This window comes from Leopardus geoffroyi, chromosome C1, assembly GCF_018350155.1.
Source record: "Leopardus geoffroyi isolate Oge1 chromosome C1, O.geoffroyi_Oge1_pat1.0, whole genome shotgun sequence".
Taxonomy (NCBI): domain Eukaryota; kingdom Metazoa; phylum Chordata; class Mammalia; order Carnivora; family Felidae; genus Leopardus; species Leopardus geoffroyi.
Window position 1 is genome coordinate 78,305,661 of NC_059328.1, and position 23,124 is coordinate 78,328,784.

The 23,124-nt window shown below is 38.1% G+C and overlaps 2 protein-coding genes and 1 pseudogene across 6 annotated transcripts in view; 1 reads left to right on the forward strand and 2 right to left on the reverse strand.

The window, feature by feature from the left end:
- The window catches only part of GLMN (glomulin, FKBP associated protein), a 36,109-nt gene extending 35,471 nt beyond the window's left edge, over window positions 1–638 (reverse strand). For 2 of the 3 annotated variants that reach the window (XM_045478279.1, XM_045478277.1), the window contains exon 1: window positions 540–638. The gene's annotated coding sequence lies outside the window, so the exon portion shown is untranslated. Of the gene's footprint in view, window positions 1–113; window positions 414–539 lie in introns of those variants that run through there. The other variant, XM_045478278.1, reaches the window with a different exon arrangement.
- RPAP2 (RNA polymerase II associated protein 2) overlaps window positions 630–23,124 on the forward strand; it is a 99,346-nt gene continuing 76,851 nt past the window's right edge. For 2 of the 3 annotated variants that reach the window (XR_006712453.1, XM_045478275.1), the window contains exons 1-6: window positions 630–779; window positions 1,751–1,796; window positions 4,149–4,263; window positions 13,564–13,662; window positions 13,982–14,047; window positions 16,170–16,258. Coding sequence is in view for 2 of the 3 variants with exons in the window: in XM_045478275.1 (XP_045334231.1) it covers window positions 707–779; window positions 1,751–1,796; window positions 4,149–4,263; window positions 13,564–13,662; window positions 13,982–14,047; window positions 16,170–16,258 (488 nt within the window). In the remaining variant the exon portion in view is untranslated. The remainder of the gene's footprint in view (window positions 780–1,750; window positions 1,797–4,148; window positions 4,264–13,563; window positions 13,663–13,981; window positions 14,048–16,169; window positions 16,259–23,124) is intronic. The other variant, XM_045478276.1, reaches the window with a different exon arrangement.
- On the reverse strand, window positions 5,681–6,511 carry LOC123599761 (annotated as a pseudogene).

Here is a 23,124-nt window from a genome sequence, read left to right on the forward strand (position 1 = left end):
TTCTGAAAAAATTTCCAGAAGGTGTTCCTGAAGTCAGTTCTAATCCCTAGGGAATTTAAAAAAAAAATTGTTTAATGTCCCACTTCACAAAACTTGTAGTCAACACAACTCACCCAGAGTGGGTGAAAGTTCAGATGCCCCTGATCCGAGTGTGACCAGGGAGTTTCTCTAAGAGATGGCAGTCCCCCAAATAATCCAGTTAATGTAATCAGTACACCGCACGAAGGCGAGGCAACCTGCAGCTCTCAGGAGAGCACCGTTCCGTTCTCCCAGGCCATCGTTCCTCCCGGAGAGAAGGACAGGCCCGCAATGGGGGCACGGGTCAGCGGGGCTTCACGGCCGCGCGATCCAGGGCAGATAAAGCCCCAGCGCGCGTGCGGGCGGCATCCAAGGGAAGCCATTTCTCCCGATTCCTCCTCGCCTAGGCGTTCGGGCCCCAGGACCTCGCGGGGCCTTGCGGGCCGTGGAGCCGGGTCCTCCGCCGCTCACAGCTCGCCGCGAGCCCGGGCCGTCCCAGGCTTCCAGGTGCGTCCACTTACCGGCTGGGGCTCTGGCCACTCTCAGCACCCTCCTTCACTTCCTCCGGCCGCCCAGGCCTCTCTGCCGGCCCCGCCCCGCCCCGGCCGGCACCGCCCAGCGCTACGCGAGGGGAGGCGGAGCTTCGGGAGACGCCAGCTCCCGGTGTGACCCTCTGACGACGCTACCCATGGCTGACTCGGCTGGGCCGCGCTCCGCCCGCCTCAAGGCCCGGACTCCCCGCGCTTCTCGAAACGCCACAGGTAGGAAGAAGGGCCTCATCCCACGATTGGACCCTGGGAGTTGAACGCCTACAGGGTTCCAGACTAAAACCCGCGGGGCACACCCCAAAGGCTGCTCCAGGGGAGGAGGTCTTCAGGGCAGAGAAGGCCGAGAGCGTCCCTTCGCTGTCCTCGAGTCTTCTACAAAAGACCTCCGGCCAGACCCCCACCTCTTCAACATTTATTTATTTTTGGGACAGAGAGAGACAGAGCATGAACGGGGGAGGGGCAGAGAGAGAGGGAGACACAGAATCGGAAACAGGCTCCAGGCTCTGAGCCATCAGCCCAGAGCCCGACGCGGGGCTCGAACTCACGGACCGCGAGATCGTGACCTGGCTGAAGTCGGACGCTTAACCGACTGCGCCACCCAGGCGCCCCCAGACCCCCACCTCTTTACACTAGTGTCCCAAGAATTTTCCCCAGAATGGGCTGTCTCTGAAGGAGAGGGAGTAGAGGTGCTGGAGCCTAGAGCTAGGTCGCCAGAATGGGTAAGTGACCAGGGCAACGTAGGCAGGCCTTGTGCAGCTGGCTTTGAACCTCGCTCGCGCCAGCCCACCTTCGAAATGTACTGCTTGTTTAGGTCCTCGGATGATCCTCTGAGGTGTCAGACCCACGGTCTTTTCCTGCGAGCGAACATTCGGGGGATGGAGAGAGGTTGCCTCTAAAAGTACCCATAGCTCAGATTTTCAGGAGCCCGTAACCGTGTCACTGTGATACATAAGAAAATTCAATCCCAAAAGAGATACACTCCAAGAAAAATTGGGAAATAATTAACGGAAGTAAACTGGATTCCCTGCCCATTTCATTTGTTTTACATACAGGATTAGAAAGTAATGTGTGGGAAAAGAAGAAAAGGTTGTCTGCGGTTTATTTGAGCAAGAATCTGCCCTGTAAACTAGTGTGTTTGAGTAGACATGACCTACTGTTTTTGTTTTTGTTTTTTTTAATTATAGGTGCTAAACAGACAAATGCCTTAAAACAAGAAGATACTTCTAAAAGGTATGAGAACTACTTGGACAACTGCATTCTCTTATCTGTTGATCTCATGTTAATTGAACTATTTTTAAAAACAATAAAGGCTGATACCATAGAGAAAATTATTATGAGAGAGAAGGGGAAGATCTGAGAATAACTATAAATTCTCCCATAGACTCTTTGTATCCCTCTACTCCAGGCTTTAAGAAAACCAAATCAAGACACTGCTAGTGTAGGTGTAAGTATCTGCAGAAAGATTTGTAAGGAAATAAACATTCCTAAACTAACCAGGTACTCCTTTTATACCTCTTCAGATACACTTTCTTTTTATTTCTTTATATGCTAAAGACTTCCAAGAAACCTTTTCTATTCTTGTTTACATCATGTCCATATCTTCAGCAAAAAGTCTTATTCTGTGTCTTGGCATTTCCTGAAAAGGCTAGGTTTATCTCCTGTCACAAAAAAGTTTTTAGAACAGGAGTAGTCTATGAAGATGATTAGAATACTTATGTCTGTGATTGATCTTTTTTATCAAGTATTGGCTTTCATTTACTCATTCTTTCAAAATTATTTATATGAGATGAGTATGAGATATGCCAGACCTGTGTTAGGCCCTGAGGATATGGTTTTGAGCAGAATAGACACAGTTCCTTTCTAGTGGAACAGAGAAATACCAATTAAATTATCACAACTGAATGCATAATTGCAAGTTGTGATAAGTGCTGTAAGAGAAAAAACTCTCTGCCCCTCCCCTACTCATGCTCTGTCTCTCTCAAAAATAAATATTTTTTAAAAAGTGAGTGTGACTGTTACTGAAGGTTTAGATAATTAACAGCTTGAGTCAGCAATTCCTCAGTGCAGGTTGTAGACTGATCCTAGTACAATGCATTGCTCTTACTGGTAGGCAACAATATGAGAAAAATAAAATGCTTTTCATAAAGCTAAATACATTTTAATATAGAAAACTTTCTTTTAGTCTATATTCATGTCTTTTATACTTTTTGGATGTAAGAATGGTCTTTATGAAATGGTGGGAGAACAGTTCTTAGTTGCAAATTTCTTTACAAGAAAAAAGTTTTTTTTAACATTTATTCATTTTAGACAGAGCACGAAGGGGGGAGAGGCAGAGAGAGAGGGAGGAGACACAGAATCTGAAGCAGGCTCCAGGCTCCGAGCTGTCAGCACAGAGCCAGACGCAGGGCTAGAACTCACGAGCCGTGAGATCACAACCTGAGCCGACGTTGGTCGCTTAACTGCTTAACAACCCAGGTGCCCCTGTTGTAAATTTCTTCTTATTTTAATGCCCTTATTTGGCAAAAGAAATAGTTGATCCTATGTCATCTTCCTTTTTTGTGGAATGTTATTGTTTTTGTAGAATATTTTTGCTCCAGGCAAGGAATTAGAGTCTAAAGTCTTGGGGGTCACTGAAAATAGGGAGAAAAAATGAATACATTCTAGATCAAGGCCCAGGAGACCAGCAAAGGTAGTTCTGGTAGGAAAGGAGAAAACAGTACAGGAAAGGAGCAAATAAGTTACCAAGATGGTTGGGTATCTCTGTTCCTATGGAAGGATTCTCAACCCTTTTGCACAATAGGATTATCTGGAGCACTTTTAAGAAAACACCAATAACTAGGCCCCATCCTCAGAGATTCTGATTGAATTAACGTGCAGTGGAACGCAGGCATAGGCATCTTTTAAAGAAATCTTCTCAGATGATCCTCATGTGCATTAGAGTTGAGAACCACTGTCCTAGAGCCGTTGTTTGATCAAATGGCCTCTGCTTTTATGTTCCATGATGTGTAGGGGCCAGCAAAGGCTGACAGTTCCACTGGTGCCAAGACAAGGAGCAGCTTTCTTGGGAAGATTGTGTTCCTCAACTACACAGTCGAGTCAATATAGTTATTTAATAAGATTTTACAGCAAAATAAGAAAACACTTCTTTGCAGATAGGACTATCTTGTCAAACTGAGCTATCAGTTAACTTTTGAGACTTGACACACGTTTTTATTTGTAAGAACAGCTGAAGTTGTTGGTTTCCTCTCATATCTCTCCTGATTTCTAAGGATTTCAGAGGAAAAGCCTGTCTTCTTAGATACCCACAGGAATAATTGAGACAATATAAACGCTAACTGGCAAAAAGATATCACCTATTTTCTTCCTTGTGCTTTGATGCTTGGAAATCAAATAGTCCTGTTACTGTGGCAGACTTGTGTGTGTTAATATTTTGAGACATATTCATCACAGGTAGCAGCGTTAAAAAATATAAATTTAAGTAGCAAAATAGCACATTATGTTTGTGCTGTATTATAAAACAAAATTGCCTGTGATAAAACTTGTAAGTAGAATAACTTAAGTTTTAATTTTATTTAATTTTAGGAAAGCAGAACTAGAAGCAGCTGTGAGAAAGAAGATTGAATTTGAGAGAAAAGCTCTACATATTGTTGAACAACTTTTAGAAGAGGATATTACAGAAGAATTCCTAAGGGAGTGTGTATGTGTTAAATTGGGAAATTATTACTTTTGTAGTTTTAGATCTTTAAATCTGTGCAATATGAAACTTCCTTGTATTGTCAAAATCTTTGACTCTCCTCTCAGTCGCTAGTTGCAGGTAGTGTGCTATATAACTCATACATTTTAAAATAATCAACTATTATGCATTCCTTGTTGTATAATGAATTTAAAATGCACTACTGAAAAACAACATGCATATTTTACCCCTTAATAGTAGTTCTTTAAACAAGTCTGCTAATCTCACTTGATTTTTATCACTTTGCACTAATCATCCCAACGTTATTTTCCATATTCTGTGTGTTTCCTATGTTAGTAACAGAAGGTTGTTATTTTTGTTAATGTAATTCTATTAGTTTTGATATTTTAAAAACTTGGAATATAGATCATTTATGATTTAACGTATAACAGGATTGCAGTCTGCATTAAAAGTTTTTTCTTTAACAAACTTTATTGCACTAAAATTTTGAATGGAAATTTCTCTTATATCCTCATAATCCTTAGAAAAATTAAAAAGAAAATTAAAACTCTGAACTCCCATTGCAAAAATAACTATTAATGTGGCTCAGAGATTTTTCTAAATAAGAGGAATATAAATATGAAGATATATATACTTTTTAAATTCTGGTGCTTTACTATAGTCTTTGTTTTTTATTGTTGCTTTTGGTTTGTTTCAAGTTGTTATTTAAATTCTATTTAGTTAATATGTAATATTGATTTCAGGAGTAGAATTTAGTGATTCATCACTTATATATAAACCCAGTGCTGATTATAACAAGTGCCCTCCTTGGTATCCATTACCCATTTAGCCCATCCCCTTCCCACCTTCCCTCCATTGACACTCAGTTTGTTCTCTGTAGTTAAGAGTCTCCTATGGTTTGCCTCCTTCTCTTTTTTTATTCCCTTCCCCTATGTTCATTTGTTTTGTTTCTTAAATTTTACATGTGAGTTAAATCATGGTATTTGTCTTTCTCTTCTGACATTTCACTTAACATAACACACTCTAGCTCTGTCTGCTTCGTTGCAAGTGTCAAGATAAATTCTCTTTGATGGCTGAGTAATATTCTTTTGTACGTGTATACACATATATGTGTATGTATACTTATGTATATATGTATATACACATATACATATGTATATATATACATACACACACACACACACACACACACACACACACACACACACCACATCTTCTTTACCCATTTTTCAGTTGGTGGTCATTTGGACTTTTTCCATAATTTGGCTATTGTTAATAATGCTGCTATAAACATTGGGGTACTTGTGCTTTTTTTTTTTTTTTCACTTTTATGTATTTATTTACCAAAACTTGCATAAACCTGACCTCATTCACCAACACAAAACATACAACCAGGACACACACACACACACACACACACTCAAAGGCCGTGGAAGAGGCTGTCAAGTACTTTGAAGGACAGGAAGGAATGAACACAGCTGGGGGGACTTTTGATTTCAGTTGCAGTTGGGAAGGGCTCTGGTCCCACACACCGGGAAGGTAGAAGGATGAGAAAGATAATAAATAGAATCCTGGGCCCAGCTTGCTTTGGTACATTACAGGTATAGTCCTGTGCATGGCCCGGGCAGCACCCAGCCCTTAGCCAGCAGCAAGAGCCAAGGAGGCAGAGCCTGAGCAGCTGGTGCAGGCAGGTCAGACATGCAGCCAGAGGTTCCCTCCAAACAGCCCCCGGTGCTCCACAAGGCAAGAGGTAAGACTGAGCCAGGCTCTGAAGACCCTCGCTGTTCATGTCTGAGGAAATGGTCTTTTTCCTTTTCTGAACCTTCAGTGAGTGCGAAGTGCCCTCCCACACAGGTGGCTTCCTCTTGACCACACGCAGGTTCTGGCTGCAGCTCAGAGGCTTCTCTCGGGGTCAGGCAGGTGGCTGAGAGACTGCCTCTGTACCTGACCAACACTCATCCTCAGTGTCACTGTCCTGCAGGCCCCCTGCTCTATAACTGATGGGCGGCCTGAGGTGAGGTACCTGGTTCTCCAGGTAGAGGGGATGCTGGTAGGCAGGGGGCAGGGGCATCAAGGGATGGAGTGCAGGTCCTGCATGGAGAAGCTCCGCAGCCTTCCAGCCAGTGCACCCCGACTCTTGGTGGTAGGCTGTACGGCAGTCGAAGCAGCAATGTTGAGACCCCTGTTTCCCAAAGCTGAGCATCGTCTCATAGCTGCATTCCTTGGCGTGCACGATGCAGGTATTTTGTTTTTTTGTGCAGTATTTTTGTTTCCTTTGGGTAAATACCTAGTAGTGCAATTGCTGGATCATAGTACTTCTGTTTTTACCTTTTTCAAGGAACCTCCATACTGTTTTCCAGAGTGGCTGTACCAGTTTGTGTTCCCACCAACAGTACAAGAGGGTTTCCCTTTCTCTTCATCCTCACCAACATCTGTTGATTCTTGGCTTATTAATTTTAACCATTCTGACAGGTATGAGGTGGTATCTCATCGTAGTTTTGATTTGTATTTCGCTAATGATGAGTGATGTTGTGCATCTTTGCACGTGTCTGTTAGCCATTTGGATGTCTTCTTTGGAAAAATGTCAGTTCATGTCTTCTACCCATTTCTTCGCTAGATGATTTGTTTTTTGGGTGTTGAGTTTGAGAAGCTCTTTATAGATTTTGATTACTATTTATCAAATAGGTCATTTGCAGATATCTTCTCCCATTCTGTAGGCTGCCTTTTAGTTTTGTTTCCTTCGCTTTACAGAAGCTTTTTTATCTGGATAAAGTCCCACTAGTTCATGTTTACTTTTGTTTCTCTTGCCTCTGGAGATGTGTCTAATAAGAAGTGGCTCCAGCCGAGGTCAAAAAGGTTGCTGTCTGTGTTCTCTAGGATTTTGATGGTTTCCTGTCTCACATTTTAGGTGTTTCATCCATTTTGAGTTTATTTGTGTGTGTGGTATAAGGAAGTGGTTGAGTTTCATTCTTCTGAATGTTGCTGTCCAATTTTCCCAACACCATTTGTCAAAGAGACTGTCCTTTTTCCATTGGATTAGTTGCAAAGATTAGTTGACCATATAGTTATGGGTCCATTTCTGGTTTTCTGTTCTGTTCCTTTGATCCATATGTCTGTTTTTGTGCCAGTACCATACTGTCTTGATGACTATAGCTTTGTAATGTGGCTTAAAGTCTGGAATTGTGATGCCTCCAGCTTTGCTTTTTGTTTTCAAGATTGCTTTGGCTGTTTGGGGTCTTTTCTGGTTCCATGCAAATTTTAGGATTGTTCAAACTAAAAAATCTTGGTGGTATTTTGATAGGGCTTGCATTAAATGTGTAGATTGCTTTGAGTAGTATAAACATTTTAACAATATTTGTGCTTCCAATCCATGAGCATGGAATCTTTTTCCATTTCTTTGTGTCCTCTTCAATTTCGTTCATAAGTTTTCTATAGTTTTTAGAGTATAAATCTTTTACCTCTTTGGTTAGGCTTATTTCTAGGTATCTTATGATATTTTGTGCATTTGTAAGTGGGATTGATTCCTTAATTCCTCTTTCTACTGCTTCATTTTTGATGTATAGAAACGCAGTCAGTTTGGGGGGACACCTGGGTGGCTCAGTCAGTTGAGCCTCTGACCTTATCTCAGGTCCTGATCTCACAGTTTGTGAGTTTGAGCTCTGCATCGGGCTCACTACTGTCAGTGTAGAGCTGGCTTCAGATTCTCTGAACCCCTCTCTCTCTGGCCCTCCCCCACTCATACTCTCTCAAAAATAAACAAACATTAAAAAAAATAAAAAGAAATGCAACATTTCTGTACATTGATTTTATATCCCGTGAGTTTCCTGAATTCATGTATCAGTTCTTGCTTTTTTTTGGTGGAGTCTTAGGTTTTCTACATAGAGTATCAGGTCATCTGCAAATAATGAAATTTTGACTTCTTTACTGCTTGTGATGCCTTTTATTTCTTTTTATTGTCTGATTGCTGAGGCTAGGACTTCTAGTATTATATTAAATAATAGCATTGAGAGTGGACATCCTTTTTCCTGACCATAGAGGAAAAGCTCTGTTTTTACCCATTGAGGAATATAGGCTGTGTGCCTTTTGAACCACCCTGCAGCACGGGAATAAATCCCACTTAATTGTGGTAAATAATTCTTTTAACATTATGTTGAATTCGATTTCATAGTGTCTTGTTGAGAATTTTTGCATCCATGTTCATCAGGGCTGTTGGCCTGTAATTCTCCTTTTTAGTGGGGTCTTTGTCTGGTTTTGGAATCAAGGTATTGCTGGCCTCGTAGAATGATTTTGGAAGTTTTCCTTCCATTTCCTTCCATTTCTGTTCCAAATTGTTTTGGAACAATTTGAGAAGAATAGGCATTAACTCATCTTTAAATGTCTGGTAGAATTCCCCTAGGAAGCCATCTGGCCCTGGACTTCTATGTGTGGGAGATTTTTCATTATTGATTGCTTTTTTTTTTTTCTTTTTTTTTTTTTTTTTTTTTGCTGGCTGTGAGCTTGTTCAATTTTGTTTCTTCTTATTTCAGTTTTGGTAGTTTTTGTGTTTTAGGAATTTGTCCATTTCTTCCAGGCTGCCCAATTTGTTGGCAAATAATTTTTCATAATCTCTTATGATTATTTGTGTTTCTGTGATGTTGGTTGTGATCTCTTCTCTTTCATTTGTGATTTATTTGGGTCCTTTCTTTTTTTGATAAGTCTGGCTAGGGGTGTATCAGTTTTATTAGTTCATTCAAAGAACCATCTTCCTACTTTCATTTACCTGCTCTACTGGGTTTTTTTGTTTTGTTTTGTTTCTGTATCATTTATTTCTGCCCCAATCTTTATTATTTCGCTTCTGCTGGCTTTTGGGTTTATTTGCTGTTGCTCTTCTAGCTCCTTTAGGTGTAAGGTTAGATTGTGTATTTGAGATTTTTCTTGTTTCTTGAGGTAGGCCTACATGGCGATATACTCCTCTTATGGCCGCTTTTGCTGCATCCCAAAGGTATTAGACTGTTATGTTTTCATTTTCATTTGCTTCCATGTTTTTTTAAGGTTTATTTTTATTTATTTTGAGAGAGAGATAGCAAATGTGGGAGGGTTAGAGAAAGAGGGAGACAGCAGGGTCCATGCTGTCATCGCAGAGCCTGATGTGGGGCTCAAACTCACTAACCCTGAGATCATGACCTGTGCTGAAGTCAAGAATTGAACGCTCAACTGACTGAGCCACCCAGGCGCCCTGAGCTTCCATGTATTTTTTTTATTCTTTCTTTCATTCCTGGTTATTCAATTTATTGTTTAGTAGGATGTGCTTTAACCTCTGTGTATTTGTGGTCCTTCCAAATTTTTTTCTTTTGGTCGCTTTCAAGTTTCCTAGCATTGTGATTTGCAAATATGCATGGAGTGATCTCAATCTCTTTTTACTTGTTGAGAGCTGATTTGTGACCCAGTATGTGATATATTCTGAAGATTTTTTATGTGCACCCAAATGAAAGTGTATTCTGCTGCTTTAGGATGAAATGTTGTGAATGTATCTGTTAAGTCCACCTGGTCCAATGTGTTATTCAAAGCCATTGTTTCCTTGTTGATTTTCTACTTAGATGATCTGTCCATTGATGTAAGTGGGGGGTTAAAGTTCCCTACTCTTATTGTATTGTTACCAATGAGTTTCTTTATGTTTGTTATTATTTGGTTAATATATTTGGGTGCTTTAAGTTGGGGACATAATTATTTACAATTATTAGATCTTGTTGGGTATACCCTTTTATTATGATACAGTGCCCTTCGTCATCTCTTGTTACTGTCTTTGGTTTAAAATCTAGTTTATCTAAGTATGGCTACTCCAGCTTTCTTTTGACATCCATTAGCATGTCACGATAAATGGTTCTTCATCCCCTTACTTTCAATCTGCTAGTGTCTTTAAGTCTAAAATGGGTATCTTGTAGCTAGCATATAGATAGGTTTTGTTTTTTATGCATTCTAATACTGTCTTTTGATTGGAGCATTTAGTCCATTTATATTCAGAGAGATTATTGATAGATTTGATTTAGTGCCATTGTATTATTTGTAAAGTTATATTTCTGGTGATGTTCTCTGTTCCTTTCTAGTGTTTGTTGCTTTTCGTATTTCTTTCCCACTCAAAAAAGTCCCATTTAATATATCTTGCAGGGCTGGTTTAGTGGTCATGAACTCCTTTAGTTTTTGTGTGTCTAGGAAACTCTTTATCTCTCCTTTTCTGGTTGACACCTTGCTGGATAAAGTATTCTTGGCTGCTCTTTTCCCATTCAGCATGTTGAATATATCATGTCACTCCCTTCTGGCCTGCCAAGGTTCTGTGGAGAGATCTGCTGCTAACCTTATGTCTTCCCTCTTAGGTTAGGAATTTCTTTTCCTTGCTTTCAGGATTCTTTGCTTATGTCTGTACTTTGCCAATTTTACTACAGTAGTCTTAGTGTTGGCCTGCTTTTGTTGATTTCGATGGGGGTTCTCTATAGCTCCTGGTCTTGGATGTCTGTTTCTTTCCCCAGATTAGCGAAGTTTTCAGCTGTAATTTGGTCAAATAAACTTTCTTTTCCTTTTTCTCCTCTCTTCTTTTGGGACTCCTGTGATACTAACGTTACTATGCTTTATGGGGTCACTGAATTCACTAAGTCTACATTCCTGATCGAGTATTTTCCTTTCCCTCTTCCTTTCAGCCTCATTATTTTCCATAATTTTATCTTCTATATCACTTATTTGTTCCTCTGATTCTTCCATCCTTGTGTTCATTATACCAGTCAGTTTTGCATCTCAGTTATAGTATTTCTTATTTCGGCCTAATTTTTAGCTCTTTTATCTCTGCGGTAAGGGACTCCCTGGTGTCTTCTATGCTGTCTCAAGCCCAGCTAGTATTCTTATGATTATTGTTTTAAATTCTGGTTCAGGTATATTACTTATATCTGTTTTGATTAGATCCCTGGCCATGACCTCTTCTTGTTCTTTCTTCTGGGATGAATTTTTCCATCTTGGCATTTTGTCTAGGTCTCTGTCTTCTCTGTGTTAGGAAAGCCTGTTATGTGTCCTGCTTCTAACAGTAATAGGTGTGTGTATTAAGAAGAGGTCATATACTGTCCAGAGCCTAGCACTTCAGGAAGTGTTTCTGGTGTATGCTGTGTGCACTCTGCCATTGTGTTTTGGGTGCTCTTTCTGTCCTCTGCAGAATTTCTCCTTGTCTGTAATGGGGAGTGTTTGTACCTTGTCCACTGTGTGATTAGTTTTAAGTATTTGTGTTTTGGTCAGCTTATTAAGAGTATAGATCCTGTTTCCCCTAGAGCTGACACTTTGCAGCATTCTGTGGTTAGTAGACTTGGTGGGTGTGGAGGACCGTTGTGCTGGTCTTCTGGGAGGGTGGCCTGCTGCTGCTCTGACTCTCAGACATAATGACCCTAGTTCAGAAGCACCTGAAGAGCTCAGGGAGGACAGGACTTGGTGTAAGCAGCTCAAGCCTCTACTGTGGGCTCTTTACTGCTCACTGAAGTCCATCCATGCTAAATGGCATCAGCTGGCTCTCTAGTCCCCAGAGAGGGGAGTTTGTACCCACCACTGTTCAGGAAGTGCTCACAGAAGAGCAAACAATCTCCCGTCATTTGTCCCAAGCATTCCTCAGATCTCTTCCTTCACCCTGTCTGTGTCCGACTCATCTGCCCATCTGGTGGTGCAGTGCTACTATGGTTTATCTCAGGTGCGATGGCTAGGTTTCAAAATTCCATATTTTATGCACCCAGTGTGGCATGGACCTACTCAGATCCTCTGGGAAAGGGTCTCACAACACTGGGGCTGGTGCCAGTTTGTCCCAGAAGGGCAGTGGCACAAATTCACTGGACTTGAAGTTTATGGTAAAACACAGCAAAAAGCCACCGTCCAGGTTAGCTGCCCTCCACAGCTGTCTCTGTTCCTATCCTAATGAATGGGGCAGCTCAGTGGTACCTGCTGGCCCTCTTGTCCCTGGAGAGGCAGTGCTACCTCTCCCAAATGCACTCCAAGAGGGGAAACTGTCTCTGCCAGTACAACCCAGGGCATCCTCAGACCATGCTCTCTGCTCCCTGGCCTCTGCCCTCCTTCTCCACAGGAGCACCGTTGTGCCCTACAGCCTCCACCCCAGTGATGGGTCAGACTTCTAAAACCAGACTTTGAGCTCCACTGCTTGTAAAAACTTGGGATAATCAGCCCTTCTCTTTTTCCCCATCAGGGGTTTTGGCAAAATGTTTTCCTTGTGCAATGCCCTGCATCCTGCTCATTCCCTCTCTTTCTCTCCTTTCTCCTAATTAGGGCTCTCTCCTTTCTACAGCACCACTGATTATTTTCTCTCCCAAATCACATCTTCGCCCTTCCTGCCTTCCACAATATGTCCTCTTTTCTCCCCCTAGCTGTGCATCTTATTCTCTCAGTCCTAAGATCGATTTCCTGGGTGTTAAGAATGATTTGATATTTATCTAGCTGTGTTCCAGGGATGTGGTAAGCATAGGATCCCCCTCCTGCTCAGCCATTTTGATTCCTCCCCTCTAATGTGACAGTATTTAAATTGATACATGTAACTACATCAGAATCTGCATGCATGATACCACTAAAAACAAAGACAAACCAGAAATGCTTCATTTGAAACAAATACCTTATATCACTCTCAATAAAAAGTTATTCAGTCCCTGGGAAAACAGAAAAACTTGTTCAAAAGTGATCTCAAAGTTATGAAACAAGAGTTGAGATTTGAACATGAAGATATCAAAGAAAGTATTTGGTGTTAGCTTATAAGTACCATCTCACCAGTCTCCTATACACATTTTTCAGAAACTGGAAAATTTTGCACAAAAATTTGTCAGGGATCACAATGACACGTTTGATACACTTTGTTTTTTAAGACTGTGCTTCAAAAATAGGTAAATTATATTTTATTTTCCATGGTTTATTTTTTAATATTTTTTTAAATAAAATAAACTTTTCAGTATTTTGCTTTGGTATAGCAATGACTATAGCACCAATTCTTTTTCCTGCCTCAGAATTACTTCATGAAGTACTTACCTACAACGATTCATAGTCTCCTGAGACAGAAGTTTTTTTGGGCTATTTTTGTTTGTTTTTTTAATAATAGCTAACATTTTTGAGTGCTTACTATTTGTCAAATGTTTTTCTACGTTTATTACCTTTATTTTCTCCTCTTATTCTAACATCATATTTATAAGATAGACTGTTATTATCCCGGAATTTTCAGATGAGCTCTGTGAGGCTTAGAGAGCTGATAAATGAACTTTTCTAATAATCTAGTGGGGGAATGCCCCTCTCATTTCATTATAGGGGAAGTTCATCACACCTGCTCACTACAGCGATGTCGTGGATGAGCGTTCTATTATCAAGCTCTGCGGTTATCCTTTATGTCAGAAAAAACTAGGAATTGTAAGTAATTTTTTTAAATAGAAGCTTTAGGGGCACTTGGGTGGCTCAATTGGTTGGGTGGGTTGTGGGATTAAGCCCCTCATCAGGCTCCCCTGCTCACATGCTCTCTCTGAAATAAAAAAAATAAAGTATAATAAAGTAAAATAGAAGCTTTAATTTTTTATATTTAACAAAGTACTTTGTAGATAGTACAAGAAATGGAACTGAGGTCATGAACTAATTACCTGAATTAACCAAAGATTTGTGGATGATTTAATCTTACAACAAAGTTTATGTTTATTACTTGAATTCTTCTTAAGCTGTACTTTCTTTTCTTTAGGTACCAAAACAGAAGTATAAGATTTCTACCAAAACCAATAAAGTCTATGATATTACTGAAAGAAAGGTAAGCTTAAAGGCTTTTTTCAATGTGGCAGTTAATTTTTAATACACTAAATGGAATTCTAAAAATAATTGTTTAGAAGTTTGCCTTTTAGATGGTCGTCATGTTAAAAGTTTATTTGTGAATATTGCCTTCAAGGTGTTAGAAAAAACTGCTTATGCTTTAATTAATATTCGGACGTTTAAAAATTAAAAGTGTATACTGGCACAATTCAGGCAAGTAAGTCATGGAATAGAATAGAGAGCCAGAAACAGATTAACCACATATGAGGACACTTTATATGTGACAACAGGAGTATTGTAGATCAGTAGAGAAAGGATGAATTTTTTTAAAAAATAGTACTGACAGAAGTAGTTATCCATATGGAAAAAAATGGAAATTGATCCTTATTTCAGTGTACATAAAAAAATCAATTTTAGGTAGGCTACAGACTTAAATTTAAAAGATAAACATCTTTTTGAAGAGAATATGGGAAAGTATCTTTATAAACTCAGAGAATTTCTTAAGGTAGAAATATTACAGACCATAGAGGAAAAATTGATGTTTTTTACATTAAAATTAAAAACATTTGCTTATTGGAAGTTTCCACAAAAGAGTGAAAAGATGAGATAAATTAGAAGGAAATGTATTTCTCACATATAACTGACTAAAGATTCATAACCAGGAAAAGACAGAAAACCTTGTAGAAATTTTATAGAAGGAACTTGATAATGAAATATGAAAAGATGCTCAGCCTTATTAATCAGGGGAAAAGCAAATAAAAACATTGATTTACAGTCTCCAAATTAGCAAAATTATAAAAATTTGACAATATTAGAAACTCTTTAACTGCTGGTTAAATAAAATTGGTGCAACTTTTTTGAGAACTTCTTTGGTATTATCTAGTAAAGTCAAGTTCACACATTTTTTATGACCTGGCTTTTCTATTCTTGGTATATATTTTAAAGAATCTCTTGCCCATTTCTTCTTAGTTGGGTTAACAAAATATATGATATACTATCATTCAACCTTTTTAAGGAAGGAAATACTGACACATGCTACAACATGGATAAACATTGAAGACATGATGCTAAATGAAATAAGCCTGCACAAAAGGACAAATATTAAATGATCCCACTTACATGAGGTAACTAGAGTAGTCAGATACATAGTTATGAATGTAGAATGGTGATTATAAGAGGAGGCAGAAATGAGTTATTGTCTAATGGGTGTACAGTTTCAGTTTTGCAAGATAAAAAGAGTTCTAGAGATGGATCATGGTAATGGTTGTACTACGGTGAGAAGGTGTTTAATGCCGCTGAACTGTAACACTTAAAAACAATTTAGATGGTATATTTTGGTGTATTTGACCACAATTTTTTTTAATTTTAAAAATTCTTAAAGTGCTTATAGTCACATTGTAGAGATAGTAGAAAAGTTAGAAACAACTCAATTATTCATAATAAATGGTAATATACTTACACTATTGAATGTAATGTATATATAAGCCACAACTACAAAAATCTGAAAACTATAACTTGGAACAAAAAACTCAGAGAACAGAGGCGCCTGGGTGGCACAGTCGGTTAAGTGTCCGACTTCAGCCAGGTCACGATCTCGCGGTCCGTGAGTTCGAGCCCCGCATCAGGCTCTGGGCTGATGGCTCAGAGCCTGGAGCCTGTTTCCGATTCTGTGTCTCCCTCTCTCTCTGCCCCTCCCCCGTTCATGCTCTGTCTCTCTCTGTCCCAAAAATAAATAAACGTTGAAAAAAAAAAAATTAAAAAAACTCAGAGAACATAACAATATGATTACATTCAGACAAAGTTTAAAATTGGTTAAAACTAAATGGTATCTTTTGTAGGGATGTTTCTATAGATAGCAAAACTAAAGGAAAGCAAGGGAATAAGGAACACAGAATATGATAGTGGTTACCTCTGGGGAATGTCGAAAGTGATGCTATCCAAGATGGACACATAATAGAGCTTCGAAGGTACTATACCTTATTCTTACCTTGGTTGGTAGATTCATGGGTTTTCATTATTTTCTTTGAACTACATGTTTATGTTTTATACTCTCTTCTGTACATAAGTTAGTTGTGTTTCACAGTAAGAAAAAAATAATTTTCTGATTTTAAAATGTTTTTCAGTGTTTTTGCAGCAATTTTTGTTACAAAGCATCTAAGTTTTTTGAAGCACAAATTCCTAAAACTCCAGTATGGGTTCGAGAAGAGGAAAGGTAATTTAAATCATTACATATACATTTGTTCATATATTCCAATAATTTCTTTCTACTTTTTGGGATGTATAGAGAGTAGTTGTAGTTTCCTAAGAATGTTAACATCATATACATTTTCATTGTGGAGAAATGGTTATATTTTTAGCTTAGTTATTAAGGATTTTACACTTAAAATCAGAAAGTAAATATAAAAGTTGTTTCTTTGTTGTTTTAATCACAACACCTGAACTTTGCTTTCTGCTATGCAAGTTATTTCTATTAACCCTATTAATATTATAATTCTAGAGTAAGAATGTTAAAGTTTTTCAGGATACTAAAACTGAGGATCCACTGAACTTGTTTTGTTGTTAGAAAACTATGTACTAAGGTTAAAAAGTTCAGGTAACTAATTCATTCAATCTTTATTAAAAATCAGTACAGTATTTTATAAATTTAAAGAAATCCAATTTAATTTTTAGCAAAATGTTTATGAATATTCCTGGGGTTTGCCGCTTGGGAAATGTTTAAACATTTACAACATTTTAGTAGTTGCTGAATTTGAGAGAAAATTTATTATTGAGGGACAAATGCCATAATACAGTAAAGGTAACAAAAATTGTTATGTAATCAAACTGTATTGTCTAAATTCAGACAAGCTTAAATGAGATAAGGTCTCAACTCATGCTTCATAAAGAATATTATAACACAAGGCAGTGTTATTAGTGGTAAAATAGTATCAGTGCTAAATAAACTTAGTGACATAAATGTACTGTGATGCAAGGTAACTAAAGATATTTGCCTTAAAAAAAAAAACACCTCTTATTAAAGTCTTATCTGATGCACAAGGTAGTATGAAACCACTGTAGTTTGAACTAGCATCATTTGTACTGATGACAGTCCCTTTGTTGGCTGACACCTTTGCCTGCAGATCCAATGCTGTGTGGTTTAGAATATGTAAAACATACCACCCTATAGCCTTTGTTAATTGAATTACACATAGTGAAGACTAAATTGTTCACTATTTCTCCACTAGCCTTTCTCATTTGAAGAATAAAGGTTGTAGCATTGTCCAAGGTGAATGGGGAGCTACGAGCACTTTCTTAACTATCACTTTTTGTCTCTTTTACTTTCCTTTAGAGAAAGAGAGAGCAAGTGGGGAGAGGGGCAGAGAGAGAGAGGGAGAGAAAGAATATGAAGCACACTTCACTGATGAGTGTGGAGCCTGACATGTGGCTTGATCTCATGACCCTGAGATCATGACCTGAGCTGAAATCAGGAGTCAGACACTCAACTGACTAAGCCACCCGGGCATCCCTTTTTTCTCCTTTCCTAGCATTTCTTTGGCTAGATCTGCTCATCGCCTTTTCAACCTTATGACAGCTACACATATTGCTGTATTCTATTCCCCAGCTGTTAAGACCACTGTTTCCTTAAGTTATCCCTAACTTTGTTTCCAGTGATATCTTCTCTACTTGCTACTTTAGCTCATCCTCATCCCTGCTTTAAAACCATTTACCAAACTACCCTTCCTGTCATCTTTATATTCTTCAGATGTAGTTATTGGTACTTGCTTTAGCTAATTGAAAATAGTTCTTCTCTCTAACCTTTTTCTAAAATCTTACTCTAATATGTTCATAACACCCACCTTTCCTAGAACATGAAGGTCTGTCACTTTGTTTGTAGTTCTTGAAATTCTACCTTATCTATATGCCCTTCCCTACCTCACCAAAAAAGAAAAATGAAAACGGCTTTGGTTTCCCTCAAAAAACTATTTTAATTTACATGCAATGTTTGTAGTAAGTGCTTAGTACTTACTGGCAGGCTGTCCATACCTGTACGAGCACACACACACACTTAATGAAACTCAACCTATGAGTTTAAATTGAAATTTTAATTGGATGGCATAATAAATATACAAGTGAAACAAATTTGTACTTATTCTAATGGGGACAAGTATTGGGGAGCCATCAAACACTTTTGAACAGAATTTGATCTGACATTGATGTACAAGATGAGTTAAAGAAGAAAGGATCATAATTAAAGAGCTGAAAGGTCCTTAGAAACAATTTAATCTAACATCTTTATCAAACAATCTCAGAAAAATTAAATATATTTCTTAAGCTTGTGATAGGTTCTGAACGTTGCTAGGATTCTATTATATTTCTCTTTGATTTGAAGTAACCAATAATCTATAAATAAACATTTGTCACAATGTACATAGTATTAACTGTAGCTCTTATGTGTAATACTTGTCAGTATATAATCATATTAGTATCTTTTATATTTGGTTGCGTGTTACTTTAATTTATAAATTCTTATGGGCATGAATTATGTCGGTTTATTTCATGAATCCACTAGAGGTCACTGTGTCTTCAGAGGATGTTTATTATATTTTATGTGTTCTAATGATCAGAATTCTAGAATTCATATTATTTTAAAGAGCTTTTCTAGCTGTTGCACATATAAGCTCTACAGAAATGTGACTTTTTTTTTAATTTTCTTTTTTTAACGTTTATTTATTTTTGAGACAGAGAGAGACAGAGCATGAATGGGAGAGGGTCAGAGAGAGGGAGACACAGAATCTGAAACAGGCTCCAGGCTCTGAGCTGTCAGCACAGAGCCCAACGCGGGGCTCGAACTCACGGGCCGCGAGATCATGACCTGAGCTGAAGTCGGCTGCTCAACTGACTGAGCCACCCAGGCGCCCCCAGAAATATGACTTTTAAAGAAAGTCTCTTTGCATATAGTATGGGGTGTAACACTTCAAAACCTATCTCCTTTAAAGGGGAAAAATGGTTTCTTTTAAATGGCAGCATTTAGTATGGCAGAGATGTTTTTAATTAGCTTAAAGTAAGCCATCATCATAATAACTTGCATCACCTTCATAATTAAATCATAATCATAATTGTTTTATTGTTGATTTTTTATTGATGTTAATAATTATTAAACAATTTTAAATTTTAAAAATAAGAGCAAAATTTTAAATCCACTCAAAGAATTGAGTATTTTATTGCAATGATTTCCAAAATTTTTGACCACTATAAGTATATTTTATGTTATGATTCAGTACACATGTAACTGAAACAAAGTTTTATAAAATGATATTTATCCTCATTACTTGAACAGCCTGATACTTTCTACTCTATTGCTTTTTTCCTTTTAATGTTTATTTATTTTATTTTGCGAGAAAGAGAACAAGCAGGGGAGGGGTAGAGAGAAAGGGAGAAAGAGAATCCCAAGCAGGCTGTGCTGTCAGGCCAGAAGCAAATGCAGGCTCCATTCCATGACCTCGGAATCATGACCTGCGCTGAAGTCAAGAGGCAGAAGCCCAGTTGCATGAGCCATTCAGGTGCTCCTACTCTGTTGCTTTTTTTTTTTTTTTTTTTTTTTTTTTTTTTTTTTTTTTTTTAATGCTGATAGCAATCCACTTAATTGGTTGGTCAATTCTAATATGCAGTTTTAAAAGTACTCTTGGAGCGCCTGGGTGGCTCAGTCGGTTAAGCATCTGATTTTGGCTTAGGTCATGATCTAGCGGTCAGTGAGTTCGAGCCCCACGTTGGGCTCTATGCTGACAGCTCAGAGCCTAGAGCCTGCTTTGGATTCTGTCTCCCTCTCTTTCAGCCCCCCTCCAGCTCATGCTTTATTCTGTCTCTCAAAAATGAATAAACATTAAAAAAAAAATTTTTTTAAGTACTGTTTTGTTGTATCCAGCTTAGGTTTTTAGTTGTTTCACTATAGGAAAGTCTCTTATCAACACTAAGTCTCAGTTTCCTCATTGGTAAAGTAGAAAGTTGCAATTAAACTCTTAGTTCCCTTTAGTTCTAATGTTTTGCAGTTCTGAGTCAGTCAACTGCTACTGTAGTGAAAGTTTCCTAGATAGGAAATGTCTTATTTATAAAAAGTGGTGAAAATTAAAATTGTAAGCATAAGACTGGGAAAATTTTGTAGGGAAGTCTGTCTCATTTAAGAATTTAGAATAAATGTTACTGACTTGAATAATTTGAACTCTTTAGTCTATAAAGATAAAGGCTGATGAAAGATTAAGAACTCATAATTTAAGAGTTCTTAAATTATGAAGAAACCCAGGAATATATTATAGCATGTTCAGAACAACTTGAAGTTGGCATCTTCAGGGACACTATGATCTTCCATACTCTTTGGAAACAGAATGTTGAATTTGACTCAATTTAGTCTTATATTGTTATGAAAGCTAATATAAATTTATTCACCAGACTCCAAAATACTAAAATCTTTAGTATCCCTTAACATTGCTAAGATACTATTTTATACCATAGAAGGCTGTGTATCTCATTGCTTAAAATGTGTAAGTAGCTTTAAGAAGGATATAGAGAAATTCATGAATTCTAGCTCCATACTTCGATTGAGGCTTTGGAGTCAGAAGGTGCCTTAGAGGTTTTCAAGTCCCTCATTTTTATTATTAAGATATGAAAAAATATGTGGAGTGTATCTTCAATGTCATGAAGAACAGCAGTGCTCCTCCCAAAATGTCTCCTGATGCCGTGTCAGAGACAGAACATTGACCTAGATGGACTGGGTCATGACGCAGTATGATGCATCTCATGTTGTGAGTTAGAAATTTTTCACCCACTTGGTGGCCAGAGACAGACCACATATTTGTTCCTCTTAGACAGTACGCTCATTTAGATAGTCATATAGTTCCATTTATAAATCCTGTTTTGTTCACTACAGGCTCTGACAAATCTTTGAAGGAAAGCGGTTTCTTTGTAACTTAAAAAATCAGGAGTTAAAACTAAGAAGGAAGGACAAATGTTGAGAATCAAATTATAGTTTAAAAGATCAAAATGGGGTGAATGGCTAATGCTGACAGAGCTAAAAGCGCCATCATGTGGCCCAGAGTAGGGGATTTTCACACATGCTTCTTGGCAATAAGCAGTATAATCTCAGAGGTGCGGAAGCCAAAAACCTCTGCAGAACAACTTCTCTAACCTCTTCCTGAACAGCCACTTCTGTTGCTGGGTGTACAGAATAAAAACTTGTCTTAAAGAGGTTTTAACATGTCTCATATTATATTTGAAAAATTTCCACCACAGGGGGGAATTGTAGCCTGCTGCTTTTGTTGGTTTATGTATAGTACACATATTCTGAGTGATACAAACACATATATATGCATATATACACACAAGGTTATTTGGTACAAGTTATTTCTAGTTTTAGATTTATATTGCTAAAGTTGCAGTTAATCATCTAATTTATACTTCGGTGAAAATAACATTAAAATGTTTATGAAGAAGCAGTTTGAAGGTATTCTTTAACATGATTATTTTTGTTTTTTAAGTTGAGGTCCTATCAGATTGAGAATAATCCAGGGCAATGTAAACTTCGAGGGGAATGGAAGATACATAGAACAAAGAGAAATGGCACTTTTGCAGTGTCTGGGTGGCTCAGTCGGTTAAGGATCCAACTCTTGGTTTTGGCTCAGGGCATGATTTCACAGTTCGTGAGTTCGAGCCCTGCGCTGAGCTCTGTGCTGGCAGTGTGGCGCCTGCTCTGGGTTCTCTCTCCTGTGCGCGCACGCGCGCTCTCTCTCTCTCTCTCTCTCCCATGTGCTCTCTCTCCCTCCAAATAAGTAAATAAACTTAAAAAAAAAAAAAGAGGGGCACCTAGGTGGCTCACTGGGTTAAGTGTCTGACTTCGGCTCAGGTCCTGATTTCATAGTTTACAGGTTTAAGCTTTGCATCGGGCTCTCAGCTGACAGCTCAGAGCCTGGAGCCTGTTTCAGATTCTGTGTCTCCCTCTCTGTCCTTCCACCACTTGTACAATCTCTCTCTCTCTCTCTCTCAAAAATAAACATTAAAACGTTTTGAAAAGAGACATGGCACTTTTAACAAAAAGCTTTTGAATTTCATCTAAGGATAGAAAAGAATGCAATATAACTTAGTGCCTCATTCTTTCTAAACAGCTATAGCAAAACAATAAAACTGAATTTTTATATTGAACCTTTCATTTAATAACCTTATTAAGTGCCAATCTAATTTATTTTAGTGTCACATATTATTCTCCATTTTACAGACTGGGTATCAGGGAGACTGTTAAGATTACTCATCAAATATCTAGAAACAATGTTCAATATAGTCTTCTTTACCTGAAGAAAAATGAAACAAAGGAGGGGAAAATAGTCACTTGTAAAGTATATTGAGTTCCTATGAGAAAGATTAAACAAAGGTAGTACCCTCACAACTTTTTAAAGTCTTTTTTCTGATTTTACAGGCAGCATGTTGTAGAAAGAGCTTAAACTTTGAAAGATCCAAATTCGAATCCTAGATTTACTAGTTAATTGCTTAACCTCTCAAAACTTCAGATTCCTCATCTGTAAAGAAAAAAAAGCCATAAGTTGTATGAGGATTAAGTGAAGTTGTATAAAAAACAGCTAGGACAAAGTGTGGGTAGATGAAAATATTCTGGAAATGGATGATGGTGATAGTTGTACAAAAATACGAATGTACTTAATGCCACTGAACTATAATTAAAAATGGTTTAAATGGTAAATTTTATGTAATGTATATTACACCACAAAAAAAAAAAAAAAAAAAAAAAAAAGAAAGAAAGCCAAGCCCACCTACCATATGGTAGGCACTTTGTATATTCTGGCTTTCCCCTTACCTTTAGAAATTGAGGGTTTTTTTTTTTTCTTCTTAAGTGTTTTTCCTTAAATGTTGTTATGTAGCTGGGTATTTCTCATAAAATTATCTTAAACTGCATTCATGATTCAGAATAGTGTTTACATTTTGATTATCTCTTAATTCAGCCATACATAGACTTACTCTTATATGGGCTATTCTACCTCCAAGATCGTGAAATAAGAGCTTCCCGTTGTGACCACAACCTCTATCTCATCTACAGCTATC